The sequence below is a fragment of the Lepidochelys olivacea genome, assembly GCF_965140295.1.
Source record: "Lepidochelys olivacea isolate rLepOli2 genome assembly, chromosome: 1".
NCBI classification, from domain to species: domain Eukaryota; kingdom Metazoa; phylum Chordata; order Testudines; family Cheloniidae; genus Lepidochelys; species Lepidochelys olivacea.
In genome coordinates, this window is record NC_140411.1 from 219,289,178 (window position 1) to 219,314,504 (window position 25,327).

The 25,327-nt window shown below is 47.0% G+C and overlaps 1 protein-coding gene across 1 annotated transcript; it reads left to right on the forward strand.

The window, feature by feature from the left end:
* Positions 1-818: 818 nt before the first annotated feature.
* LOC311514795 (C-type lectin domain family 4 member A-like) lies at positions 819-24,708 on the forward strand. The gene is made up of 8 exons (XM_084617482.1): positions 819-993; positions 2,367-2,483; positions 6,211-6,315; positions 13,228-13,379; positions 13,575-13,708; positions 14,079-14,132; positions 23,491-23,563; positions 24,219-24,708. The coding sequence occupies exons 1-8, from the start codon at positions 927-929 to the stop codon at positions 24,264-24,266; spliced, it is 750 nt and encodes a 249-aa protein (XP_084473608.1). The 5' UTR covers positions 819-926; the 3' UTR covers positions 24,267-24,708.
* Positions 24,709-25,327: the final 619 nt, after the last annotated feature.

Consider the following 25,327-nt stretch of genomic DNA (forward strand, 5'->3'; position numbering starts at 1 on the left):
CCCCTGCAACCCCCCCAAAAACCGCTACCCTTAGGCTAGAATAAGGGTATACTCATGGGGAATTGTACTGGGGCAATACCAACGGTTTAATTATAATTATACAAGTATAACTGGTAAAACTTTCCTATGTAGATAAGCCCTGAGAGACTGAGCCTAGACTGTAACTCCTGGGGATGGAGAGAAACTACTAGTTCACATCTTGCCCTTTGTCTGAGAGGCAGGGCTTAACCATAGTGTCTCAACCTGTGCTGACCACTTGTCCTTGGCTGCACTTGAGGTTATGGCAGACGTTACACATTGTCAGCAAAGGGTGATTTTGTTCATGTAGCTGAGGGTGTGCAGTCACAACCGGCAAAACAATGAAAGAAGGAAAGACTCAGAGAAGAGAGCAAGAAAAATTGAAAAAGGAAACGTGCAAAGAGAAAGAAAAAGAGATTGTGCTGGCTGGGAGATAAGTGTGCATTTTTGTTAGGGGTGAGGATGCAACTTCCTTTTCAGCCATGAGCTTCCTGTTTTCCCTTCTTTTTTCATGGGTTTCTGGAAACCTGAGTCTGGGTTTCTGGGTGAAGAAGCCCAAGAGCTGTCCAGGGTGTATCTCTGTCTCCAAACATCTTTCAGCTCCTCTTAGGGGCTTTCCACTCCCAGCCTCTCCTCCTCTCACTGGTGGGGGAGGAGGTAGCAGAGCTTCCTGAGGGGAAGTGACTGGCAAGTGTCACCATCCAATGAAGTGAGCTGTAGCTCACGAAAGCTTATGCTCAAATAAATTGGTTAGTCTCTAAGGTGCCACAAGTCCTCCTGTTCTTTTTGCAGATACAGACTAACACGGCTGCTACTCTGAAACCTCTGGCTCTAGGGAATTAAAAGATCAATTTTTAAATGTGATGGAACTATAAATATATAAAGAACACAGGCCACACAGTCTCTGAATGGCGTCGGAGATCACCTACGCCGAGGTGAAGTTTAAGAATGCACCACCACCTGCAGAGGCCACAGGTAAATAACAAGCTATTTGGGGGATGGGCTATGGAGCGATTCATTTTTGTGACACTGGTTCCCACGCAGCCCCAAGTCAGAGGCACCGGCTAGCTCAGTGGGATTAGGGAATGTGCTCTGGAGCCTTTCAGCCTTTGGGTGGAAACTGGGTCTTTCTGGTTCTAATAATAATTATAGCCACTCAAGGGACCTTCCCTCAGCAGCAGAACTCAACTTCCTTTACCTCTCTCCTGCAATTGTGAATAGCACAACTGCCTAAAGTGTCCTCCCTTTTCTCCCCACACTCCCATATTCCCAAAGTGTTCCTGCTTATTGCCACCTGGGGCAGCCAGTCCCTCAGAGAGTGCCCTCCATTCCTTCCCTTTCAGTGTGAGAGCTACCCCCTCCCACCTCTCTCACCCTTCTGGCATCTGTGGGGTCCCTCATGGTAGCGAAGAAGACGGGACTCGGGAACAATGAATATAAAGGGGATTTTCTAGTGAACCTGCTAGACCCTGAGCTCCCAGACTAACAGCCTGGGATACCTAATGTCACCACACAGAGTCTCCTCAATGCCTGGCTTGGATTCAGCAGATATGGAAGGGGCTGCTAGGACACTAATTAGTGCCTTCTCCTTAACACTCCCTTCCCACCTACTGCTACCATCTATCCCCCTCCCTTCAGTCCACTTGCTGATGCATTACATGTTACTAGGGTGACCAGATAGCAAGTGTGAAGAATCGGGACAGAGGGTGGGGGGGTGGGTAATAGGAGCCTATATAAGAAAAAGCCCCAAATATCAGGACTGTCCCTATAAAATCAGGACATCTGGTCACCCTACATGTTACATTACCACCCACCGCATCCAAAATCATGGGGAGAGGGTAATAGGAGCTAGAATCACGTTAAGAGGGAGTGCAGGGTATCCTAAGAACTCCTCAAAGACTCCTTGCTCCGATCATCTGAGACAAATGACACCTGAAGAGCAACATGAACTTTAGCAGCACTGGGCTTGCTCTGATGAGATGTGAAAAGCTCCCTTGAACCCGTAACCTCCTGCTAGGCCCTCACTCCCTAATACCGGAATCCGAATATTTGCTCATTACATGGGCTGGAGACATAGAGTTTGGATCTAAATCTGATCTTCTGCAGAGTTTGGAGAGGTCAGGAGTCAGACCCAATGTTCCAATTTATTCCCATCCCTAAGAACATGTTAAACTCCTGAATAAGGGTCATTAGAGGGCAGCAACAGCAGCAGCTGCTCATGATTGTCTAGTCTTGTCCAGAGTATGGGCTCTTCAGGAAAGTTTTAAGTTCGTTGCAGAACCCTAACAGACAGGGGCTGATATGAGAAGAACTAACCGTCCTGGGGCTGGGAGTTTCTTCACCCTTAGCACACCTAGAGAAGAGAATATCCCAGAGTGCACCCCAGAAGCACACCCAGTGGCTCCCATGGCTGATTGCTGCACTCTTGCTGCTGTTGGCTATCTCTCTCCTCATCGCCCTCATTGGTGAGTATAAATGGACTGATTATTTAAGGAGGGAGGGGCACAACTAGGGACAAAAGATGGTCAATGCAGGCTGGAGATCAGGAAATATTTCCTAACTGTGAGGAGGCCGGTTAGACTGTGGAAGAGTCTTCTGAAAAGAAGGGAAAAGGAAACCCCATCACCTGGGTCTGACAAACCTGGAGATTATACTGTAAGGAAAAGTCCTGCATGGGCCTGCCAAGGGAGGATGGGGGATTGGATGGACAAGCTGTGACCTCATAAGTTTTTCCCCATGTCATGCTGTTTGGAGTGGCACACAACTGTGAGTGACAATCTCAGGTCAGGCTGTCAGAAAACAGGGCAGACACTCCTAACTGGTGATATATTCTATCATTAAATTTCACCAAGCCAGTAATAAATGTGAGCTCCTGAATCACTATACCAGTCTTACCATGGAGTCACAGCATTCCCCTTAGGCTCTCCAGTCAATCTTACCTCCCTGACAAACTGGACTTAGTGATAACGGTCATATAAACCAAAAATCACACCACATCAGGTTGCTCCCAGTCCCAAAGGACCAGCCACTTACCCCCAGGTCAATTGGTGTTCCAGATCTTATACCAAAGACTATGCTGGCAGCCAATTCTCTAGTACACTAACTAAAGATTTATCAGCTAAGAAAAAGAAATGAGAGTTACTGAGAGGTTAAAATAAGTAAAATACATTTACAAAGTTTGTAAATCCAAATGATAGCAGTTGATGTAATAACCTGCCAGTTTCCGAAAAGTCTTTTCAGGGGTACCCAGCTTGTGTCTGAGGATCTCTATTTTACATCTCGTACACTTTCCTACCAGAGCCCAAACAGTCAGAGATACAGGATCTTCTTTGAATCCATATTTATATCTTCTTCTCACAGAAGACAAGCTAACAGTTTTTCTAACCATGTGGGTTATAATGAGTCAGAAATGCAAACTGAGTCTGTGAATTTCCATTGTGGAACACAATGGCCTTTGTTTGAAGTTAGCAACTTTCTTCATTTATATTTCCAAGGCTCCTATCATGTTTGATGGGTAATTTAATTACAAGGATATACATAAAGCAAAAGATAATATAATAGTCAATAACAATCCTTCATTAGTTTTCATGAAGTACATTCTCATCTTAATACTAACACACACTTTTGATTTAAGGTTAACTAATTTACAGGGTTATACATAATGTAATTAGGGTTGCCAACTTTCTAATTCCAGAAAACCAAACACCCTTGCCCCGCCCACTGACCCACCTCTTCCTGAGGCCCCGCCCCTGCTTACTCCATCCCCCCTCCCTCTGTTGCTTTATCTCCCCCACCCTCACTCACATGCTCATTTGCACTGCAAGGCCCAAACAGGCATATTTATTGTTTTGACAGATGTATTATGCTAAGTTCAGGTTTTATTTGTTACAGGTCGCTAGCTGGCCACAAAATAGTCAAAAAGGATAATTTTTTAAAAAATGAAATTTCACAAAGATTTTCAGGATTCCTTCCCTCCCCTCTTCCCATTTTTCGTAACCAGCTCCATGTTTTTTGTTCACTAAAGTTATTGTAATTTTATGTGTGGAATTAGGACCACACATTATCACAGCTGCAATGGATCTATTAAAGGCCCACTCCTGAAGCCCAAATATAAATCCATAGAGCACAACCACAGAAATGCAAACCTGTCCAGATACCTATATAAATAAATCTGTAGAAACTGACTCCCACACGTATGTGCAGATACACACGTGTATTCATGTGTACACATCTAGCATGCACCAACACATATACTTCCACATTATTTATTATTACAATTGTTGTTTAGTGCCTAGAGACCCCAACTCAGATCAGGGCTCCAGGGTGGTAGGTGGTGGACATACACATAAAAACAGAGAGTCTGCAACAAAGAGTTTATATGTAGCTAGACAAAGGTGAGGAGAAATGTATGATACACTGGCTCTTCTGCAATTACTAGTCAACAACATTCACTTTTTAAGAAATAGTACATTTCTTTTAGCGTTCCCTTCTCTTTTAAAAACGTGTTGTGAAATTAATACACACATATTTTATGTCATCAATTTTTTTGTGTGCAAGCCAGCAAAAGGAATAAAAGTCAAAGAGTTAGGCTGCAAATTTTATTCACACCGGTATACACACATGCAACAATACACACACCTCCCTTCACAAAGACACACAGTCTCTTACACACACACAATGCATGCATGCACACACAGAGACACCTAGCTGGGAGGGCGGGGGCTGGAGGTGAGAGAATGAGGAGGGAAAGAGATCAAGGACGAGAGCAGCGTGGGGGTGAGAAGGGGTAGTGAAGGAGAGAGAAAGGGGTATGGGGGGTGAATGGGGATGCAGGGGGAGACAGAAGGCTACAGGTGCTTGAGTATGTGGTGGGCACAGGAGTGTATAAGATCATAATGGGAGTGCAGCAGTGTCTGGAGGTGAATGGGGTGCAGGGCTGTGGGGGGTGGGGGACATGGGGGGCGGTTCTGGGAGGTGGAGAGGAAGGGTGAGAGAGTGCTGTAAGGGGTACAGGACTGGGGTGGGTAGGGGTGGGGGGCAGGGTAGGTTGGGGTGGGGAACGATGCAGTGAGAGGGATGGGAGTTTGCGGGGGTTGGGACAGGGAGGGATGCAATGACGGGGGGTGGGGGGCAGGGTAGGTTGAGGGGAGCGATGCAGTGAGGGGGATGGGGGTGCAGGGGCATTGGGACAGGGAGGGATGCAATGATGGGAGGATCAGGACCCAGGGAGGTTGGGGGGGGAGGGATGCAGTGAGGGGGATGTGGGGGAGCAGCCCCATTCCCAGCACTCGGAGACAGGGATACTTACCTCTAACTCCTGGGTGCCGGCAATGGGGTGACAGACCGCGGTTCGCCGCAGGGCACACACTGCATCTCGAGTCCAGCCACAGAAGGAGCGTGAGGAAAAAAAGTGGGCCAGCAGCAGCAGGAGAGACTCGCACCACAACCCCTCAACAGCCGACTGCTAGGCTCGCTAGTTTGTCCCCTGCCCTGCCCTGCCCAATGGGAGCTGCACCTGCATACGGACCCCCCTGACATCCCTAAGCCTAGGAGCTGGGCATCCTGGCTGCTTCCCGGGAGCTGTGATGCAGTGGCTAGCAAAAAGCCTGCCAGCCCGGCTGTATGGCACCGCCAGCTGGACAGTCAACGCCCTGGTCAGCCATGCTGACCGGAGCCACCAGGATCCCTTTTCGACTGGGTGTTCCAGTCAAAGACCAAACACCTGGTCATCCTAAATCAACAGGTTATAGATAAGTGAAGTCAATACCATTGCAATCTCCTTTGAACTAGACTAACACACAAGTGAATGGGCCTGATTACACCACAATATCTTTTAACACTTTTTTGATTTCTATTAACATATGAGTGAACTAGGCTGCAGCCCTGTCCTGAGCTGGCACCTGAGTAGACAGCCTCCTACCCCATCAATAATTTCTATTCCTCAACTAGACCAGGGTAATTTGTCCCTATGAGAGTGTGCACTTGGGCCTCCAGGATAACAGAGGGAACCCAAGAGAGCTGCCCTATTCTACTCCCTGGGGAGGTTTGCGATGGCATTTGTGACAAGAAAACAAACAAAAGCGAAGCAGTCCCTGGTGAACACCAGGAGAAGTCACGATGTATGGAAGAGATGGCAAGAAGGAGGGAAATATTCTATCCACTCTTTTCTCTCTCTCTCTCTCTCCTTTACAGTTACCCAGGTTGGCCTAAGGACAAATCAAAGCTGTGAAGAGTACGAGATGGTGAGGCAGTATCTCAGGAAGAGAAACTGTGTTGAAGAAGAACCTGATGGGAAAGGTCAATAACACTAAAAGAGAAGAAAAGACCCCAGAGTCAGTTTTCTGGGGCTGGGGCCTGATTAACATTCAGACCTAAATTAACAGCAAATAACGTAAGGGGTGTGGAGAGATTGACTTTTGAGGAAAGAATAAGATAAACGCATAGGCACAGTATTGTAGTTGAGGGTAAATGCAGGTAAATTGAGTTTACCCACTTCTCATTTGGGGAATATAGGGTTTAGGTTAAGTTAATTTACCCACTTCTTTTGTTACCACTACATAGGCTTCCCATTGATTGGATAAGTGATAACTACCTAGAGATGTGCATCTTTTATTTATACAACACCTTAGGTGCACACGATGCTTGAAAACCAATCAAGTGATAGGTCCTTGCTCTAAGAAGCTCACTGGCTAAGAGTATATATATCATAGATATTATTATTTATTAAGGTCAGAACTGATCATCTAGTCCGAACTCCTGCACAACGCAGGCCACAGAATCTCACCCACCCACTCCTGCGATAACCTCTCACCTATGTCTGAGCTATTGAAGTCCTCAAACCATGGTTTAAAGACTTCAAGAAGCAGAGAATCCTCCAGCAAGTGACCCGTGCCCCATGCTACAGAGGAAGGCGAAAAACTTCCAGGGCCTCTTCCAATCTGCCCTGGAAGAAAATTCCTCCCCGACCCCAAATATGGTGATATACTGGAGCCAGGGCTGTAATTTCCAGCTTGAGGAGTCATACCCATGCTAGCTTTGACTGAGCTAGTGCACTATAAATAGAAATGTAGCTGTGGCGGCAAAAGCAGTAGAAGCGGCTAGCCACCCCAAGTACATATCTGTCTTAAACCTTAGGGAAGACAATAAATAAAGAGCAGTGGAGGGAGTAGATGTAGATGAACTTTATACCAATGAAAGATCATGAGGTGGATTTAATGTTAAGTGCTTCTCTCATTAGTTCTAGTTTTTTATGTTTCATTGTTTGAGATAATTTCTCACAGAACAAATGTCATGTAATGTTAAAGTTGTTCTGTTCTACTTTTAAGAACATTTTCCTCAAACCCTGAAAAGTTAGAAAATAAATGGTTCAGATCAACAACCACAGTTCTGTTTCTCTACCCACACAGGTAAAAAAGCTTACCGATTCTTACCTATTACTGTCCTCCTTTCACAACACTTTATTCCCACCCAAGGCTTCATACACTACCATCAGCCTTAACTCTGACATACATACAAGGACACTTATGTTAAATGTATATATTCTTCTTTTAACATATGCTTTTGTTTGGGGATTTCTTTGAATAGAAGAGAATAATAAGGCTGACTGAAAAATTTCAAACTAAATATTTTCCAAACAGAAAATGAAGTTTCATCTAAATAAACATTTTCCATGAGAAAAGATAGATTTTGGTGGAATTTTCCATCAGGAAAATTGAAATGAAAAGTTTTGATTTGGGGATGTCAAAACGTTTCATTTCAGTCAAAAATACTGAAACACAACATTTTGAAATTTCCAAATCACATCTTTTCAAAACTTTTCATTCCACAAAAAGTTTTGATATGTCGATTTTTCATCCTGATTTGGGATGGAAACAGATGTCAAAATATCAGCATTTTCTGTGGGATGGAACTTCTCTGTTTTTGAGAGAATAACTTTTACCATACGTCTCTTTCTTGTAGCCACTGCTGTGTAACTTGAACTTGGACACACTTACAAGAAGACATATGTTAAAAAGTTATTTCCCCCCAAAGAAATCCAAAAAGAGAACCATATCTTAAAAGAAGGAGTTATACTTCAGCATGATTGTACACAAAAACAGTAAGAAGCTTCATGCAGGTAGCCTGGGTGCTCAGCACCTGAATCTGCGCATCCAGGTCAGCCAGTCTAGGGGTGAACCTAGCCTGGGTGTGAGCCTAGTCTGAATCTGTATAGCCAAACCTGAGTTATTGTGTCATCACAGTGTCTGCACTTATCCATGTTTCTCTGGGGCCATATCCCATGGTTGTGTGTGCTGAGATGCTCTAGGACACTTCCCCAGTCAACTGGGTCAATTTCAGGAGAATTTGTTTTTTCCTTCTGGGGGAACTGTAGGAAGGTATTGGAGGATTATCAACACATTTTGCCTGTGTCCTCAATGAAAAGTGGACAGGTTCCAGCCCTACTGAGTGTGGAACCTGGATTCTAAACCCCACTGCACAGCCAGATACACTGGCCCAGATTTAAAGCTCTGCCAAACCCAGATCAGAGGTTTTTCTGTGTGGATGGTGGCGGGTGGGGGCCTGGGTTGGTCTAAAATCCAGGTAAAAGCCCAGGTTAACTCTGTAGGGCAGTATAGATGTACCCCAAGTGTAAAATCCTGATCCCATTGAAGTGAATTGGAGTTTTACCCTCAGCTTCACTGGGATCAGGATCTCACCCTAAGTCTTGAAATATTTTCTCATGTAGATCTTTGAATATACTCTGACTTCCTGTAAGGTCTGAAATATAAAATAAAATGTGGGATATAAAGTATATTTTGTACACTCCTCAAATGTAAGGCTTTTACTACTACAGTCAGCAACAGCATATGTGAGCACCATACATGTTAATACAAAGAAAAGCTTTGTTTAGTGACAGTTAAGGTTGCATTGAGGTAAACCCCACCAAAGCACAATCTTAAAAGCATGGAAGTCAGAAGTTAAGGGGGAACTCTCATGAACTGTTTGCTATTTTCATGTTTCATGGATAACAGTCCCAACACTGCAAAAGGCTTTTGCTGCCATCTCCAACAGGTACAGAAAAGCAACACATACCCCAACTTCATCAAACTCACATGCTAGCACAAAACTTTATCAGTGACCTCATATGCTAGTGTATTAACAGATTGACATATCTGACTGACACAGTCCATGCATTTGGGAAATTACTCTGCCTTCAGGTTGCTGAGATGACTGAGAGTTTCCCATAACTTGCTATTTCCATGCTTTTTAGATTCTGGGCTGGTGAATGGGGTGTCTGGATGCTGTCTTACCTGTCACTAAACAAAGCTTTTGTTTCTGGTAAATTGCTAACATATGTACTTGCTGAGTGTAGTAATAATGCATCTGGTGAGTGTACAACATAAATTGTGTACAACACATTTCAATTTCAATTGTGGGCGTCTGAGGAAGTGAGAGTATGGTCAAAGATCTACATGATAAAATATTTAGAGACTTACTGTTCCTATGGAGACATATGATAAAAGTATAACTCAGTCATTTAAGATGTGGGGTCTCTTTCTGGATATCTTAGAAAAAAAGAAAAACTTTCAACATATGTCTCCTTTTGGAACATCTGTCAGGATTCAGGCTGTATGGTAACTTATACAAGATGGAGACACAGGTTAAAAGTTATTCACTTTTCTTCAAAGAAATCCTGAAAAGGAAGCGAGTCTTACAAAGACAGATCTTTTTAAAATGTGTCCTCCAACGTATACCAGAGTTAATACAGAACTGTATGGTAGTTTATGATGCATTGGGTGTAATCAATATGTTGTAGATGGCAGACGGTGTCACTGAGTCCTGGGTGATGCTCTGAAACTACTCCATACGAAGCCAGTCAGGACTCTAGGGGAGAATGCCTCCTCTCTGTGAGCAGACTGTCTCCAGGGGCAAGAAGCTTACACAGCTTCGACCTTCCTGGGTCTGACCTTGGAGCATTCAGCATCCCCTTTTCACACCGTGCACTTCCCACAGTGAATTCGCACAGTCAGGGCTCCTGGGGAAACCAGAGGGCCCTGCACCCCAACTCCGCAGTCAGACATGACTCTCAGCCAGCAAGTAAAACAGAAGGTTTATTAGATGACAGGAACATGGTCTAAAACAGAGCTTGTAGGTACAGAGAATAGGATTCCTCAGTCAGGTCCATCATGGGGGTGGTTAGGGAGCCCAGAACCCAGTTCTGGGCCTCCCTCCATTTCCCCAGCCAGCTCTAAACTGAAACTCCCTCCAGCCCCTCCTCTGGCCTCTGTCTCTTTCCTCTCTGTCTCTTTCCCCGGGCCAGGAGGCCACCTGATCGCTTTGTTCTCCAACACCTTCAGTTGGCACCTTGTGGAGGAGGAGGGGCCCAGGCCATCAGTTACCAGGAGACAGGGTGTCGGCCATTCTCTGTGCAGACAGCATCACACTGGCCCTCTAGGGCTCTGCAACAATCACACACCCTTATCCCACCACCTAGATACTTAAGAAATGCATAGGGGAAACTGAGGCACCCACACAGTATTCAGAGAAAACATTAAGAACATTCCCACTTTGTCACAGATGGTAATAGGTAAGATGTGCTAAGTTCTCTGTAGGTGCAGGCAGAAGAAGTGTGCCTGTTGATATCACCTATTTATTTTCTAACTTTTCAACATTTGAGGAAAATGGCATCAAAACATGCCATTTGCAAAGAGTGATGCCAAGATAGTGAAGAACACAGCAGCTGCAGTAAAGGTTCGGCTATGAAGAAATGTATTTGATTAAATGCAGCCACTGCAACTTGGCAAATCTGCTGTCACACATAAAAGATGGAGGATAATATGTAGTAAAGAATGTCCTCACTAGTTAATATGGTGCTTTCAAACAGGCAATGCTGAAGTCAGTGTTGACATTAGAATCAATAGGGTCATTGGAATCTGATGAATTTGCATCCATGTGTTGGCAGGGGTCCAGCTCCCTCCTCCCTCTCTGTTCCCAGACACGGTTCGCTGGAAAATAACAGTCCAGAGTCCAATCTGCAGGCAATGTGATGGGTTTCTTGGGGCTAAACAAGCAAGCACATTCTGAAGCCCTTCACACCAGTCGGGCTATCTCTATACGCCAATAGAGCTGTCCTCTTCCTCTCCCCCAACTACAGTTCTATATACCGATAGAACCCCTTCTTCTTCTAAGCCCTAGGTCCGCACGCCGACAGAGTTCCCTCTTCTCCCCCCTCTTCTTAATTATACTTGTAGTGCCCCTCCCCTGGGCCCACCCCTTCCAATATTTGGTCATGTTCCGTTCTGGGGGAGTCTTGAGTTTGAGGGTGATAATACCACCTCTTTCGTACCTGATGGGAGGGGTAAGGAGCGGGGTTACTTTTGGCCATGGTCACTCTCTCGCAGACTCGGTGTCTCTTCCTTACACCTTCCCACCTTCCAGCTGCTTGGTTACCATAGCAACCCCTTGCTGGATTCAGTCCCCTTGTCTTCTCTTGTTACTGAAAGGCAAGGCATTCACTTTGCGTGGGGCAGCCTTGTGCTTTCACTTACATTCTCTTTCTTGCTTATTCAGCCTGTTTAAATTAAAAGCAAGGCCAGAAGCAAGATTATTATTGTTCGGTCTTTACCCTATTTGCTTCACATTCTCCTAACATCAGGTACAAACATAAGTCACTGCCTAGTAGTGCTGTGACATAAGTGACATAAGTCACTGCTGGTTAGTAGATATGTTCATATCTTCACTGCAGTGCTTCCAATTTGCTGCAGCTCACATCAGTTATGAAGCAAAAAATATTTTTCTCTGAAATTCCAAAATGGAAAACTATAAAGTGGTGTTTGTGTAAACTATAGATATACACAGAAGTGTATCCATTCATAGATATACACAGGAAGTGTCTTTATGCAGGAAGTTTAATGTAAATGCTCCATCTGTACTCTTGCAAAAGGCTATTTTGAAAGGGGAGACACCAGGCATCCAATAACAAAACATTCCTATATCTGAAATATTTTAAAGTACATTACTCTCCTACAAATTCCAAATGGACAGAAAATAAAAAGCCCTTCTGCACCCCTATTTTGTGTGTTACAGGTTTTTCCTGTAGTAAACCATTTTGCAAATATTCCCATTCTTTTCCCACATAGCACAATTCTCTGAGGCAACCTTAAGTATGCCTTTGTTACCACTCCACCATAATACTACAAATTAGAGGATGTCAGGAGAGAGGGCAGTGATGGAAGACTGACTGAAAGGAATGAGTTTTGAGGAGTGATTTGAGGTAGGAGCACATGGGGTCAAGGAGGTTATTCCAGGTATTGAGGACATAGTGAGAAAAGTTGCAGTGTAGCTTATGGGAAACGGTCAGGAGAGTACTGAGATAAGCTGAAGTGGCTGAATGCAGGAGTAGGAAGCCACTATAGATGAGATGGAGACAGGGCAGAGCTGTGGAGGGCCTTGAAGGTGAGGTGAGGCGTTTGAATCTGACACAAGCAGAAAGCCAATGAAGACACTTAAGTGGGAGGGGTCGGGGGATGGAATGGCAGCAGCAAGCTGGATGGACTTGAGGGACACAATATGAAACTTGAGGAGACCAGGGGCAGGGGTTGGAGCCGTAGTCAAGATTAGAGAGAGATGGCCTGAGGAATTGGCAGTAGGGATGGAGAGAGGGAGGAAAGGACAGGCAGAGCTCAGGGGTCAAATGGATAGCGGTGGGATCGAATGGCTGGTAAGGATGAGAGTCTTCACAGAAGAGACAACACATGAAGCGATTAGAGTGGATGAGGTCAGGCAAGGATAGGGTGCAGAGGTAGAATAGAAGACCATTGAGGAAGGAAGTGGACAGAGGGGGAGAAGGTGAAGGAGGAGACACTAACGGAGAGTCTGCCAGAGCAAGCGCAGAAGCAGGAAGGGAAACAATCCAGCACAGAACTAGTTAGTGTGCGTTAATGGTCTACCAGTGCCTCCAAGGGGCAAGCACAGTGAGGGAAAGAACTGACCAGGAGGGATTTAGGGGGAAGAATTAGGTATAAAAAAGACCAAGTAGGAGAAAAAATAATTCAGGCTGCTGGTCGTGAATCATTTCCTCACCATGAAGGTCTCTGTTAGTCCCCATTGCTTCAGATGTGTGGAATGAAGATTGACTGGATGGAACTGCCCTGGGGTCTGAACTGGGTATCACCTACCAAGTCCTTTCCATTTTTATTTTCTGTGATTCATTCTCCTTTTCTCCCACAGGGCGAGTCCAGACGTGCTGTCCCATGGGCTGGAAGCCCTTTCAGGCCAGCTGCTACTACTTCTCGAAAGACTTGATGACCTGGGATGACAGTGAGAGGAACTGCACAGGGATGGGCTCCCACCTGGTGGTGATCAACACAAGAGCTGAGCAGGTAACTTGCTGAGACTCAGGCTCCTCTGGGCACTCAGAGTGTAGCCCTGAAGAGGATGTTTGGGCTCTGTGTTCATTCAGTCCTGGGCTTCCTCATCCATCACATCCAGCACCACCACACCCCACAGGGACCCCCGTCTCCTACTGTCTGCCCAGGGACTGCACCTGGTGGAGATTTTATTTTATTTTAATCCAGGATTTCATCTTCACTCGGGTAAATGGAACAGTTACAGGCCACCAACGAAGGAATTACTGTATTGGTCTGACTGATCAGGAGAAGAAAAGACAGTGGCGCTGGGTGGATGGGACTCCATATAACAATACTGCAGCGTGAGTATTTCCTGGGATGGAGACCACTTACCATCCTCCACATAGTTCCAGGGTTAGTATACAAAGTAGTGTGTGTGTGTGTGTGTGTGTGTGTGTGTGTGTGTGTGTGTGTGTGTGTGTGTGTGAGAGAGCACCTTACCCACGACTGGAACTAACTATATCTGGTCTAATAGAGAGAAGATTTACAAAGGGAACATGGATAGAGGCTATGAATGAATTTTAGAGAACAGTGTACTGAAGAAGAGGAGTGTTTGTGGCTGATTCAACTGTTGCAATTCTCCTTCTCCTCTTATCATCGCCAGCTACAACTCTTTCCCCTGCAATGTCTATAATGATGCATCTCTAACACACGAGCTTCTCTCTTTTACAGGTTCTGGAGGCCTGGGGAACCCAGTCATCACACCAATGAGAACTGTGTTGTCATGTATGTGTCAGCAGAACAAAATGCATATGGTAACAGGAATTGGAATAACGTCCCTTGTTCCAATACATTTCATCGAATCTGTGAGACTGCAGCACTTAGATTTTGAGGAAGAACCCCCATCCTGGATGTGAGACTGGAGAGTCCCCCTATCTCTCGCTGGGGGCAGCTCCCAGAGAGATCTGGTGGGAGGGTTTTGATCAGCCCTGGGCTATCATGACATTGGGCTTAGGCAGTGGAGGATGATGTTGGGGCCCAAACTCTCTCACTAGATGGAACTAGTGGTTCCCAGACTTGTTCCTCCGCTTGTGCAGGGAAAGCCCCTGGCAGGCCGGGCCAGTTTGTTTACCTGCCGCGTCCGCAGCTTCAGTGGTGGCCAGTACATCCCTTGGCCCGCGCCGCTTCCAGCAGCTCCTGTTGGCCTGGAACAGCGAACCTCGGCCACTGGGAGCCGCGATCGGCTGAACCAGCGGATGTAGCAGGTAAACAAACCGGCCCGGCCCACCAGGGGCTTTCCCTGCACAAGCGGTGGAACAAGTCTGGGAACCACTGCACTAGATCAATTTTGGAAAAATCTGAAAACTGCTGAAAATATCTAAAGTGGAAAAAGCCAAAGTGCAATGATCTCTTCCTGTGTTGTCATTGAAGCTCCCAGGAGACTGGTGGAGGAGGCAGGCTGGGAAAGGCAGGACCAGTGGGTTTGCCCTGGGAAATCTTGAAAGGAGGTTTCCTGTTCATATTAGCCCTCCCAGTGTTGGTCAAGGTAACAACTTATGTAACCCTTCTACCCGTCAGAGTTGGCAGCAGCAAGGGCCGGGTTCAGAATCTAGGGGCTCTGTTTCAACAACACAATGCAAAACCGGCTCGAGCCCCCACCCAGGGATCTGGGACAATTACATACCACACCCCTGGGTGCCTCAAAGAGGCAATACTTCCCCTCTCGCAAGCACAGTGTCTGAGTGTAGCAAAAGCCTTTTAATAAAGGAGGGAAACTATGCAGCATTATGTTGGGGAAACACCACAAAAAGGATTCATAACAGCAACCTTGAGCAAAAGACCCACCCCCAAGTAAGTTTGGCAGTGTCCTTTTCCCCTCAGGGTCTTAAGTCCAGCAACCCAACAGTCACCCCACCGCCCCACAGTTTCTGTCTTGGGTCAGTGCAGCCCCCCCAGAGTTCAGAAGTTCATCTGCAGAGTTTACCTCCCAGCCCAGGTGGAAGTGGAGGGAGGTATGGGGAGCATCTTACATGCTCTGCTGATCGGGTCGACAGCCAATTGCCACACCTCTCCATGGGGTTCTGCTTCAGTCTTCACCACCAGCGGCGCCTCTCTATCTGCCGCCCTGCTATCTGCTCCACTCCGCTCTCCGCACCTCTCTGCTAGCTGTCCTGCTGTCTGCTCCTCTCCGCCAACTGCTGTGCTATCCACTCCACTCCACTCTCCGCTCCTCTCCGCTAGCCACCCTGCTAGCCTTGCCTCTCTGCTATCCGCTCCTCTCCACCAACCATCCTGCTAGCCGCTCACCAATATGTCTTCAGACCCCCCCCACACACACACACTTAACACAACTCTCAGTGATTTTAGCTCTTAGTAACTTCAGCTCTCTAGTGATTTCAGGTTTTTAGTGATTTCAGCTGTTAGCAGGGGAGTCCCAGTGCTGGCACACTCAGAACCACTAGCCCAAGAGAGGTCTAATGCTTAGACCAAGGTATCAGTAATTTCAGCTCTGCAGCACGTAACAAGACTCCTAATGGAGCCAAAATTAGCTCTGTTATTACACGGTGGAGAGAGAAGGGGTCAGAGTAGTGTTTAGGGCCCTTAGAAGGGGCCCACACTGCCAGGTACACATTCCTGCCCCCAGCCTCTCTCAGTTCACTGGGCTTTGGAACCCATGTCCCTTGCCTAGCGAGTGCTACTTAGTTGAGGGCAAGTCCCTCCATCATAAAATGCCAAGTACAGTTCTACTGTCCTTGATTCACATAACCAGGATAACAATGCTTTATTACTCCTGCCCCAATAACAAAGAGACTGGGGATCCCACAGCAGCCAAAGTGACAATTTGGGCAGGCAGTCCATCATGTTAGGCAGGGTGGGTGTGCCCAGGCAAACAAGATCAGCCCCTGAAGTCCTTTTCCACAGCTCACCACCAGATGTTAGGGTAGAGCTCATTTCGACTATGCTTACATCCTCCCCCAAGATGAGAATTTGTCGTCCCGACAAATCACACTCCCTATTATACCAACTCATTGGTTCCCTCCAAAGGGCCTCAGGAAGCCCACTATGGCTTCCACAAGCCTGTGTGCTAAACATATTGCTCCTTACTAGTCAACCCAGGTGCATTATAAGTTAACCGTTTTACTGGTCTTATTACCCTGTCCCGTCTACTGAGAATCTTTGTTGCAGGGGTAGGGGGGACATCTTCTTGAGCAAAGGATAGAGAGGTTTCCTTTGAGGGTCCCTCAGCTACTGGCATAGGCCCCTCCATCTCTGGGTCTAACAATGGAAAGTCCAAGGTGCCCAGGGCACCCTTCAGCTGTATGTCTCCACTGTCCAATAACCTGTGTGTGTCATCACAGGGAGATCCCATCGGCGGCACAGGGGTGCCAGTAACAGGCCTAAATACTTCCACCGTGGAAGGGGGAGATCTCTCTTGGTTTAGCTGATCGAGACTGAAATCTTGTCTCCATTTCAGGATAAACCATGGTCGTGTCTTCCTCCTGAGACTCACTCTCAGATGTGCTGAATAGGGGTAGGTTAGCTGCAGGGGACCCGCTGTCCATGTTAGATGGGTGGCTTTGGTCTAGCACTTTTGTTCTGCCCGGCTGCCCTGTTGTGGCCCATCTCATAAGGAGTGCCTACCAATTCCCCCACAGGGAGCAAAGGGTTTCTATGCACCATCTTTCCATGGACCCACTTTACATTTGATCTTGTAAACAGGCAGATCTTCCAGCTTTTCCATCACCAGGTAAGGTATTGCTTTCCATCTATCAGCTATTTTGTGTTAGCCAGCAATACCCAAATTTCGCAGCAGGACTCTGTCCCCCGGCTGGAGCTCCTGCAAACGCACCCTAGCATCATATTGATGTTTGTTGCGGTCTGAGTTCTTCCGAGCTGCAGTAGCTAAGTGATAACCATCCCGCAGCTTTTTTTTTTTAGTCAGGATACATATTGCTGATGAGTTTTATAGATATCTCCATCCTCTGATAAACCAAAGCACAAATGTATGAGTAATCTTGGTTCTCACCCAAACATCAAGAGATATGGAGTGACTTCCGTAGCATCGTTCTTTGTGGCGTTGTAGGCATGCACCAGAAATGTGACATGCTGGCTCCAGGTTGCCTTTTGCTCTGGTCGCAAAGTCCCCAACATATTTAACAGGGTTCGATTGAACCTCTCTAGTTGAGGATCACCTTGCAGGTGATAAGGCATTGCCCTAGACTTTTTAATTCCTGCTATCCTCAGCACCTCCTTCAGAAGGTGACTTTCAAAGTCCCTCCCCTGGTCAGAGTGTATCTGAGCCAGGAATTCATAAACTGAGAAATATTTCTCCCACAATACTCAAGCAACAGTGGTGACCCTCTGATCACGTGTGGGATATGCCTGCACATACCATGTAAAATGGTTTGTCACTACTAGAATGTTCCCGACATCCCCCTTGTCTACTTCTAAAGACAAGAAATCAATGTGTACCAGCTCCAGAGGTTTGTTGCTGGTAATGTTCTTCAGATATGCAGCCCTTGTGGGCAGAGTTTTTCTTTGAACACATCGAGCGCAAGTTTCACATTTTCTGCGAACATCTTTAGCCATCCGGGGCCAATAGAACCTACTACGAATAAGTTCCAGGGTCCTCTCCATCCCTAAATGTCCAAAGTCATCATGCAGGGCCCTCATGGCCAGGGCTCTGTACTTTTTTGGCAGCACTAGTTGTGCTCGTCGCTTTTGTAAAGGGTCCATGGTCACTCAGTGTAGCACTCCCTGAATCAGTTTAGTTTGGTCCATTCTTTTAATAGTAGTTCACCCTCAGGGTTAGGTGGGACAACCGCAGCTGGGCTTCACCCCTCCCTTTTGGCAAATAGTGTATCACAAATGTCAATATTTTGCAGCTGAGCTTTTTGCCAGTCAGCCTCATTGAGCATGGGCAATGGAGATTGGTCCAACACAATATAGTTCACTGAGGCAGAAGGCACGCTTTCCAGAGCTTCTGCAAAACATCCATGAAGGCTTTCATGGGCCTCTGGCTCTCGACGACTCACACTGCAAATAGCTCTTACTCCATCCATGTGTATCACAGAAACTTCCTGTGCCTGCGGACGCCTGGCCAATGCATCCGCATCTACATTGCTTCTTCCTGATCAGTATTGAATGCTGAAGTCATAGCTAACCAAGGCGGCCACCCATGTCTGCCCTGTAGCATCCAGCTTAGCACTTATTAACACATAAGTCAGTGGATTGTTGTCTGTCCACACTTGGAACTGAGCATCATACAAGTAGTCCCCAAAAATTTTTCAGTGATGGCCCATTTCAAGACCAAGAACTCCAGCTTGTGGGTGGGATAGCGAGTTTCACTATTAGACAGTCCTCGGCTGGCAAAGGCTACAGGTTTACATTTGCCTTCCACTTCCTGGTACAGGACTGCTCCCAGACACTCCAAGCTGGCATCAGTATGTAAAATAAACGGTTTGCTGGGGTCAACAAAGACTAGGACTGGAGCATGAGTTAGGCAAGTAATGATTTCTCAAAAAGCCCTTTCACGTCTCTCATCCCACCATGTCCCAGATGATTTGAAGGTGCCATAGTGTCTCTGCACAGGAGGCTTTGGGGACCTCCCCTTATTCTTGGTCTTAGATTTGTTCTTGCTGGACTGGTATCCCCGGTAAGATTATTCAGAGGTTTTACAATCATAGCATAGTTTTTCACAAATTTGCAGTAGTAGCCATTAAATCTAAGAAAGGTCTTGAGTTCTTTGTAGTTACTTGGACATGGCCAGGTAGTGAGTGCTTCTATTTTAATGGGATCAGTACTCACACCCTCTTGGGACACGATGTGACCCACATACTTCACTGAGGTTCTGCAGAACTGGCATTTGTCAATTGAAAGCTTTAAACCATAATCCTCCAACCTATCAAGCACTTTAAGAAGTCTTTTTTCATGCTCCTCCAACATTCTTCCAAACACAATCAGGTCATCCAAATAAACTAACACTTGCAGTAAATTCATGTCTCCCACAACTTTCTTCATAAGATGTTGAAATGTGGCAGGTGCTCCAGAAATCCCTTGGGCATGCGTTCGAACTGATAAAACCCTAATGGGCAGATGAAGGCTGTCTTCTCCTTATCTTCTTCTCCCAGAGGGATCCGGTAGTATCCACTTTGAAGATCCAACACAGAGAACCACTGGCTTCCCAGAAAACAGTCTAAGGCATCTTGGACTCGAGGCATAGTGTACTGGTTAACCACAGTACGGCTGTTTAGGGTGAAGCAGTCGATACACATCCGGATTTTCCCATTTTTTTACAGACCATCACAATGGTGAGGCGTATGGGCTGTGGGACTCTGTAATGATGCCATTCGCAGCCAGCTACTGAAGATGGTGTCGCACATCTTCCATCTCAGAGAGAGAAATCCTCCTAGATCTCTCCCTGAAAGGTCAAGAGTCATGTAGTCTGATGTTGTGCTCTACTCCTTTTGCACATCCCACATCCCACTCATGCAGTGAGAACACCTTGGATTTTTCACAACATTTCTTCCTCAGGTGATCTTTCCACTTCTCGGACACTGGTGAATCTCCAAAGTCAAATTTTGCTGGGTCTATTGTCGGAACTTGAGTTTCACACTGAAGTTTTACAATTGATTCAGGCTCAAAGAGGTCTGCTATCTTTTGTCCTTGCTTCACAACAACATCACAACTTGTTTCATTAGCAATCAGTATAATCACCTTTTCCTGGGCTTCAGCAGGTAGGGTTATGACTCCACTGGGCACCAGCACTCCTTCAGGGAGCTCTCCTTCAACCAGCTGCTCTACCATTGCTAATGCCCCTTTAGTGCCTTTCAGCCTGGTACTCATGACAAGCACTTCTTGCTCTGTCTTTGCAGGCACTATTAAGGGGCTTGTGCCCTCGTACTTCAGTGCCCCAATCGGTAGCTCAGATGTCTCCTTTATAGCACTCTCAATTTTCCTATAGGCTTCAGCACAAAACTTATGGATCATCAGGGTATTCAGGTACTGGTCCCCAGCCCATTGTCTGCAGTAATCTGCGACTACCTTGAAGAGACTGGAGTTGGTCCCTATCAGCACAGACACATCAGAGGTCCCTTTAGGGTCAGGGCATGTTAAGGAAGCTGTGTCTACCTCTTCTCTTACCCCAGCAACCTCCTCTGGGAATTCCAGGTGCACTATGACATACTCTTGGTAGGAGTATTCATCCATTCTGAGGCCACACAGACCAAGGCCAGTCAGTGGCTATATAGGCAGGTGCCTAAGCATCTGCTGGTAGAATGACTGAAATATAATAGTCACTTGAGATCCAGTGTCAAGCACTGCTTTACACTCTGCCCCTTCAATCCTCACTGTGACGTTTGCTCAAGGCCCTATCAGTCCTGCCAGGATCCCAGCTGGACAGTCTTTTCTGGGGAGATCTTTAAACCCTGCAGGCCTGGGTGGTCCCCGTCCCCAGGCCCTCTGGCAGTTACAGGATCTCTCCCAACTGATCCTCAGCTTTCCATACACTAAGGAGGGATTTTTTTCATTACGGCACTTGGCAGCACTGTGCCCATCCTGACCGCATCGGTAGCAGAAGAACTGTCTTTTCCCCCTTTGCCTGAATGGAACGGTGGCTCTAAATGCTGACTTCTCCATCACCACAGTCTGAGGCTCCTTAGCCCTGGAAGTCTTAGCTCAGTCAATGGTGCTTTGCAGCTCAGCTATCCATTCTGCCAGGACCTGCATTTGCTGGGCAAGTTCCTTTCTGGGGCTCACCATCAGTATACTGGCCGTTTGCAGTGGTGTTGTGCTGGCTGGCTCCAATGTTTGGGCTTCCCAAAACCCGCTGGCAGCCTGCCTTTCTTCCTCCTCTCTGGCCTCTTTTATCAGCTGGGAGTAACTTGGGGGATGTTCCTGTCGTTCTCTTAGCCGGAAATGAAGTAGAATTGGGTTCTGATACTGAGTTCCTCTCATGATTTGAGCCAGTCTAGTCCAATCCATCTGCTCAGCAGTCACTGCTACCCTCATGACAGCTCTCTGAAGCAGTCTCTCCAGTCTCTGTATGTAGGCTGAAGCCTTCTTGCCCCTTTGCTGTCGAGAATTAAGGAACTTCCAGAAGCTGTCTTCAGGGCCCTCTACGCTCCCAAAGGTGTTATCAAGGGCCTCTAGGCAGTCCTTTACACTGACCCCAGGGTCAATGAGCTTCAGGGTGCAGATCACATCTAATGCTGGGCCCCTAAGGCTCTCTATTAGACATCTTGGCTTTTCTACATCTGGTACGGCCCACTCCTGCAGCATTTCAGTGGTATGCTCTAACCAGGGTTCAAACTCCTCTTCCCCAGCAAATAACCTTAACTTATCACAAGAGTTTTGACGCAGCATGGGACAGCATAACCTTTTCCAGTGTTTGCCCCACTGCTTTTGTCCAATCATCGGCCAAGGCTGCGGCCCCTGAGCTAGAGGCTGCTGAGCCAGGGCCCAACAAACCTGACATATTAGCCATTATACAAAGAGTAGTTTCCTCAAAATATAAACACAACTGTTTCCCAATGTAGTGGATCACTCAACAGGTGCTTGCGAGGGGTGCTGACCCAGAAATCCCAGATGAGCCCCCAAAAATGTAACCCTTCTGCCCATCAGAGTTGGCAGCAACAAGGGCCGGGTTCAGTATCTAGGGGTTCCGTTTCACTAACACAATGCAAAACCAGCTCGAGCCCCCACCCAGTGACCTGGGACAATTACATACCACACCCGTGGGTGCCTCGAAGAGGCAATACTTCCCCTCGCACAAGCACAGAGTCTGAGTGTAGCAAAAGCCTTTTAATACAGGAGGGAAACAATGCAGCATTATGTTGGGGAAACACCACAAACAGGATTCATAACACTAACCATGAGCAAAAGACCCACCCCCAAGTAAGTTTGGCAGTGTCCTTTTCCCCTCAGGGTCTTGAGTCCAGCAACCCAAAAGTCACACACTCCCCTCCCCAGTTTCTGTCCTTGGTCAGTGCAACCCCCCAGAGTTCAGAAGTTCATCTGCAGAGTATACCTCCCAGCCTGGAAGTGGAAGTGAAGGGAGGTATGGGGGGCATCTTACATGCTCCGCTGCTCAGGTCAACAGCCGAGTGCCACACCTCTCCATGGGGTTCTACTGCAGTCTTCACCATCAGCCGCTCCTCTCCGCCAGCTGTCCTGCTAGCCGCTCACCAATATGTCTTCATCCCCCGACACCCCCACTTAACACAGCTCTCAGTGATTTAGCTCTTAGCCCTGGTCTACACTAGGAGTTGAGGTTGAATGTAGCAGCGTTAAATCAATTTAACCCTGCACCAATTCACACGACAAAGCCTTTTTTTTTTACTTAAAGGACTCTTAAAATCGATTTCCTTACTCCACCCCCGACAAGGGGATTAGTGCTGAAATCAGCCTTGCCAGGTCGAATTTGGAGTGTGGATGCAATTAGATGGCATTGGTCTCTGGGAGCTATCCCAGAGTGCTCCATTGTGACCGCTCTGGACAGCACTCTCAACTCAGATGCACTGGCCAGGTAGACAGGAAAAGGCCCACGAACTTTTGAATTTCATTTCCTGTTTGGCCAGCGTGGCAAGCTGCAGGTGAGTGCAGAGCTCATCAGCAGAGGTGACCATGCAGAGCTCATCAGCAGAGCTCATGAGCAGAGGTGACCATGACAGAGTCCCAGAATCGCAAAAGAGCTCCAGCATGGACCAAATGGGAGGTACGGGATCTGATCGCTGTATGGGGAGAGGAATCCGTACTATCAGAACTACGTTTCAGTTTTTGAAATGCCAAAATATTTGTCAAAATCTCCCAGGGCATGAAGGACAGAGGCCATAACAGGGACCAAAAGCAGTGCCACGTGAAACTTAAGAAGCTGAGGCAAGCCTACCAGAAAACCAGAGAGGCAAACGGCCGCTTCGGGTCAGAGCCCAAAACATGCTGCTTCTATGATGAGCTGCATGCCATTTTAGGGTGTTCAGCCACCACTATCCCAACCGTGTTGTTTGACTCCTTCAATGGAGATGGAGGCAACATGGAAGCCCGTTTTGGGGACGAGGAAGATGATGATGAGGAGGTTGTAGATAGCTCTAAACAAGCAAGTGAAGAAACCAGTTTTCCCAACAGCCAAGAACTGTTTCTCACACAGGACCTGCAGCCAGTACCCCCCGAACCCACCCAAGGCTGCCTCCCAGACCCGCCAGGTGGAGAAGGGACCTCTGGTGAGTGTACCTTTTTAAATAGTATACATGGTTTAAAAGCAAGCATGTTTAATGATTAATTTGCCCTGGCATTCACGGCCAGTACAGCTACTGGAAAAGTCTGTTAACATGTCTGGGGATGGAGCGGAAATCCTTCAGGGACATCTCCATAAAGCTCTCCTGGATGTACTCCCAAATCCATTGCAAAAGGTTTCTGGAGAGGGCAACCTTATTCCGTCCACCATGATAGGACACTTTACTATGTCTGGCCAGTAGCACGTACTCAGGAATCATTGCAGAACAAAGCATTGCAGTGTATGTTTGCTGGCATTCAAACAACATCCGTTCTTTATCTCTCTGTGTTATCCTCAGGAGAGTGATATCATTCATGGTCACCTGGTTGAAAGAGGGTGCTTTTCTTAAGGGGACATTCAGAGGTGTCCATTCCTGCTGGGCTGTTTGCCTGTGGCTGAACAGAAATGTTCCCCACTGTTAGACACGGGGAGAGGGGAGGGGCTAGCCATGTGGTGGGGGGAGGCAAAATGCGACCTTGTAACGAAAGCACAAGTGCTATGTATGTAATTTTAACAGCAAGGTTTACTGTGAAAGAGTTTACCCATTGTTCAATAAAATGTGTCTCTTTAAATACCACTGTCCCTTTTTTTTTCTCCACCAGCTGCATGTGTTTCAAGGATCACAGGATCTTCTCCTTCCCAGAGGCTAGCAAAGATTAGAAAGTGAAAAAAACGCACTCGCGATGAAGTGTTCTCTGAGCTCATGCTGTCGTCCCACAATGACAGAGCACAAACAAATGCATGGAGGCAGATAATGTCAGAGTGCAGGAAAGCACAAAATGACCGGGAGGAGAGGTGGCGGGCTGAAGAGAGTAAGTGGCGGGCTGAAGAGAGGGCTGAAGCTGAAAGGTGGCGGCAGCATGATGAGAGGAGGCAGGATTCAATGCTGAGGCTGCTGGAGGATCAAACTAATATGCTCCAGCGTATGGTTGAGCTGCATGAAAGGTAGCAGGAACACAGACCGCCATCACAGGCCCTGTGTAACCAACTGCCCATCTTCCCAAGTTCCATAGCCTCCTCACCCAGACGTCCAAGAGCGCGGTGGGGGGGCTTCCAGCCACTCCACCCCAGAGGATTGCCCAAGCAACAGAAGGCTGGCATTCAATAAGTTCTGAAGTGCAGTGTGGCCTTGTCCTTCCCTCCTCCACCACCCCTCCTGGGCTACCTTGGCAGTTATCCCCCTATTTATGTGATGAATTAATAAAGAATGCATGAATATGAAGCAACAATGACTTTATTGCCTCTGCAAGCGGTGATCGAAGGGAGAAGGGGAAGGTAGTTAGCTTACAGGGAAGTAGAGTGAACCAAGGGTGGGGGGTTCATCAAGGAGAAACAAACAGAACTTTCACACGGTAGCCTGGCCAGTCATGAAGCTGGTTTTCAAAGCTTCTCTGATGCGTACTGCGCCCTCCTCTGCTCTTCTAACCGCCCTGGTGTCTGGCTGCGCGTAACCAGCGGCCAGGTGATTTGCCTCAACCTCCCACCCTGCCATAAACGTCTCCCCCTTATTCTCACAGATATTGTGGAGTGCACAGCAAGCAGTAATAACAGTGGGAATATTGGTTTCGCTGAGGTCTAACCAAGTCAGTAAACTGCGCCAGCGTGCTTTTAAACATCCAAATGCACATTCTACCACCATTCTGCACTTGCTCAGCCTGTAGTTGAACAGCTCCTGACTACTGTCCAGGCTGCCTGTGTTTGGCTTCATGAG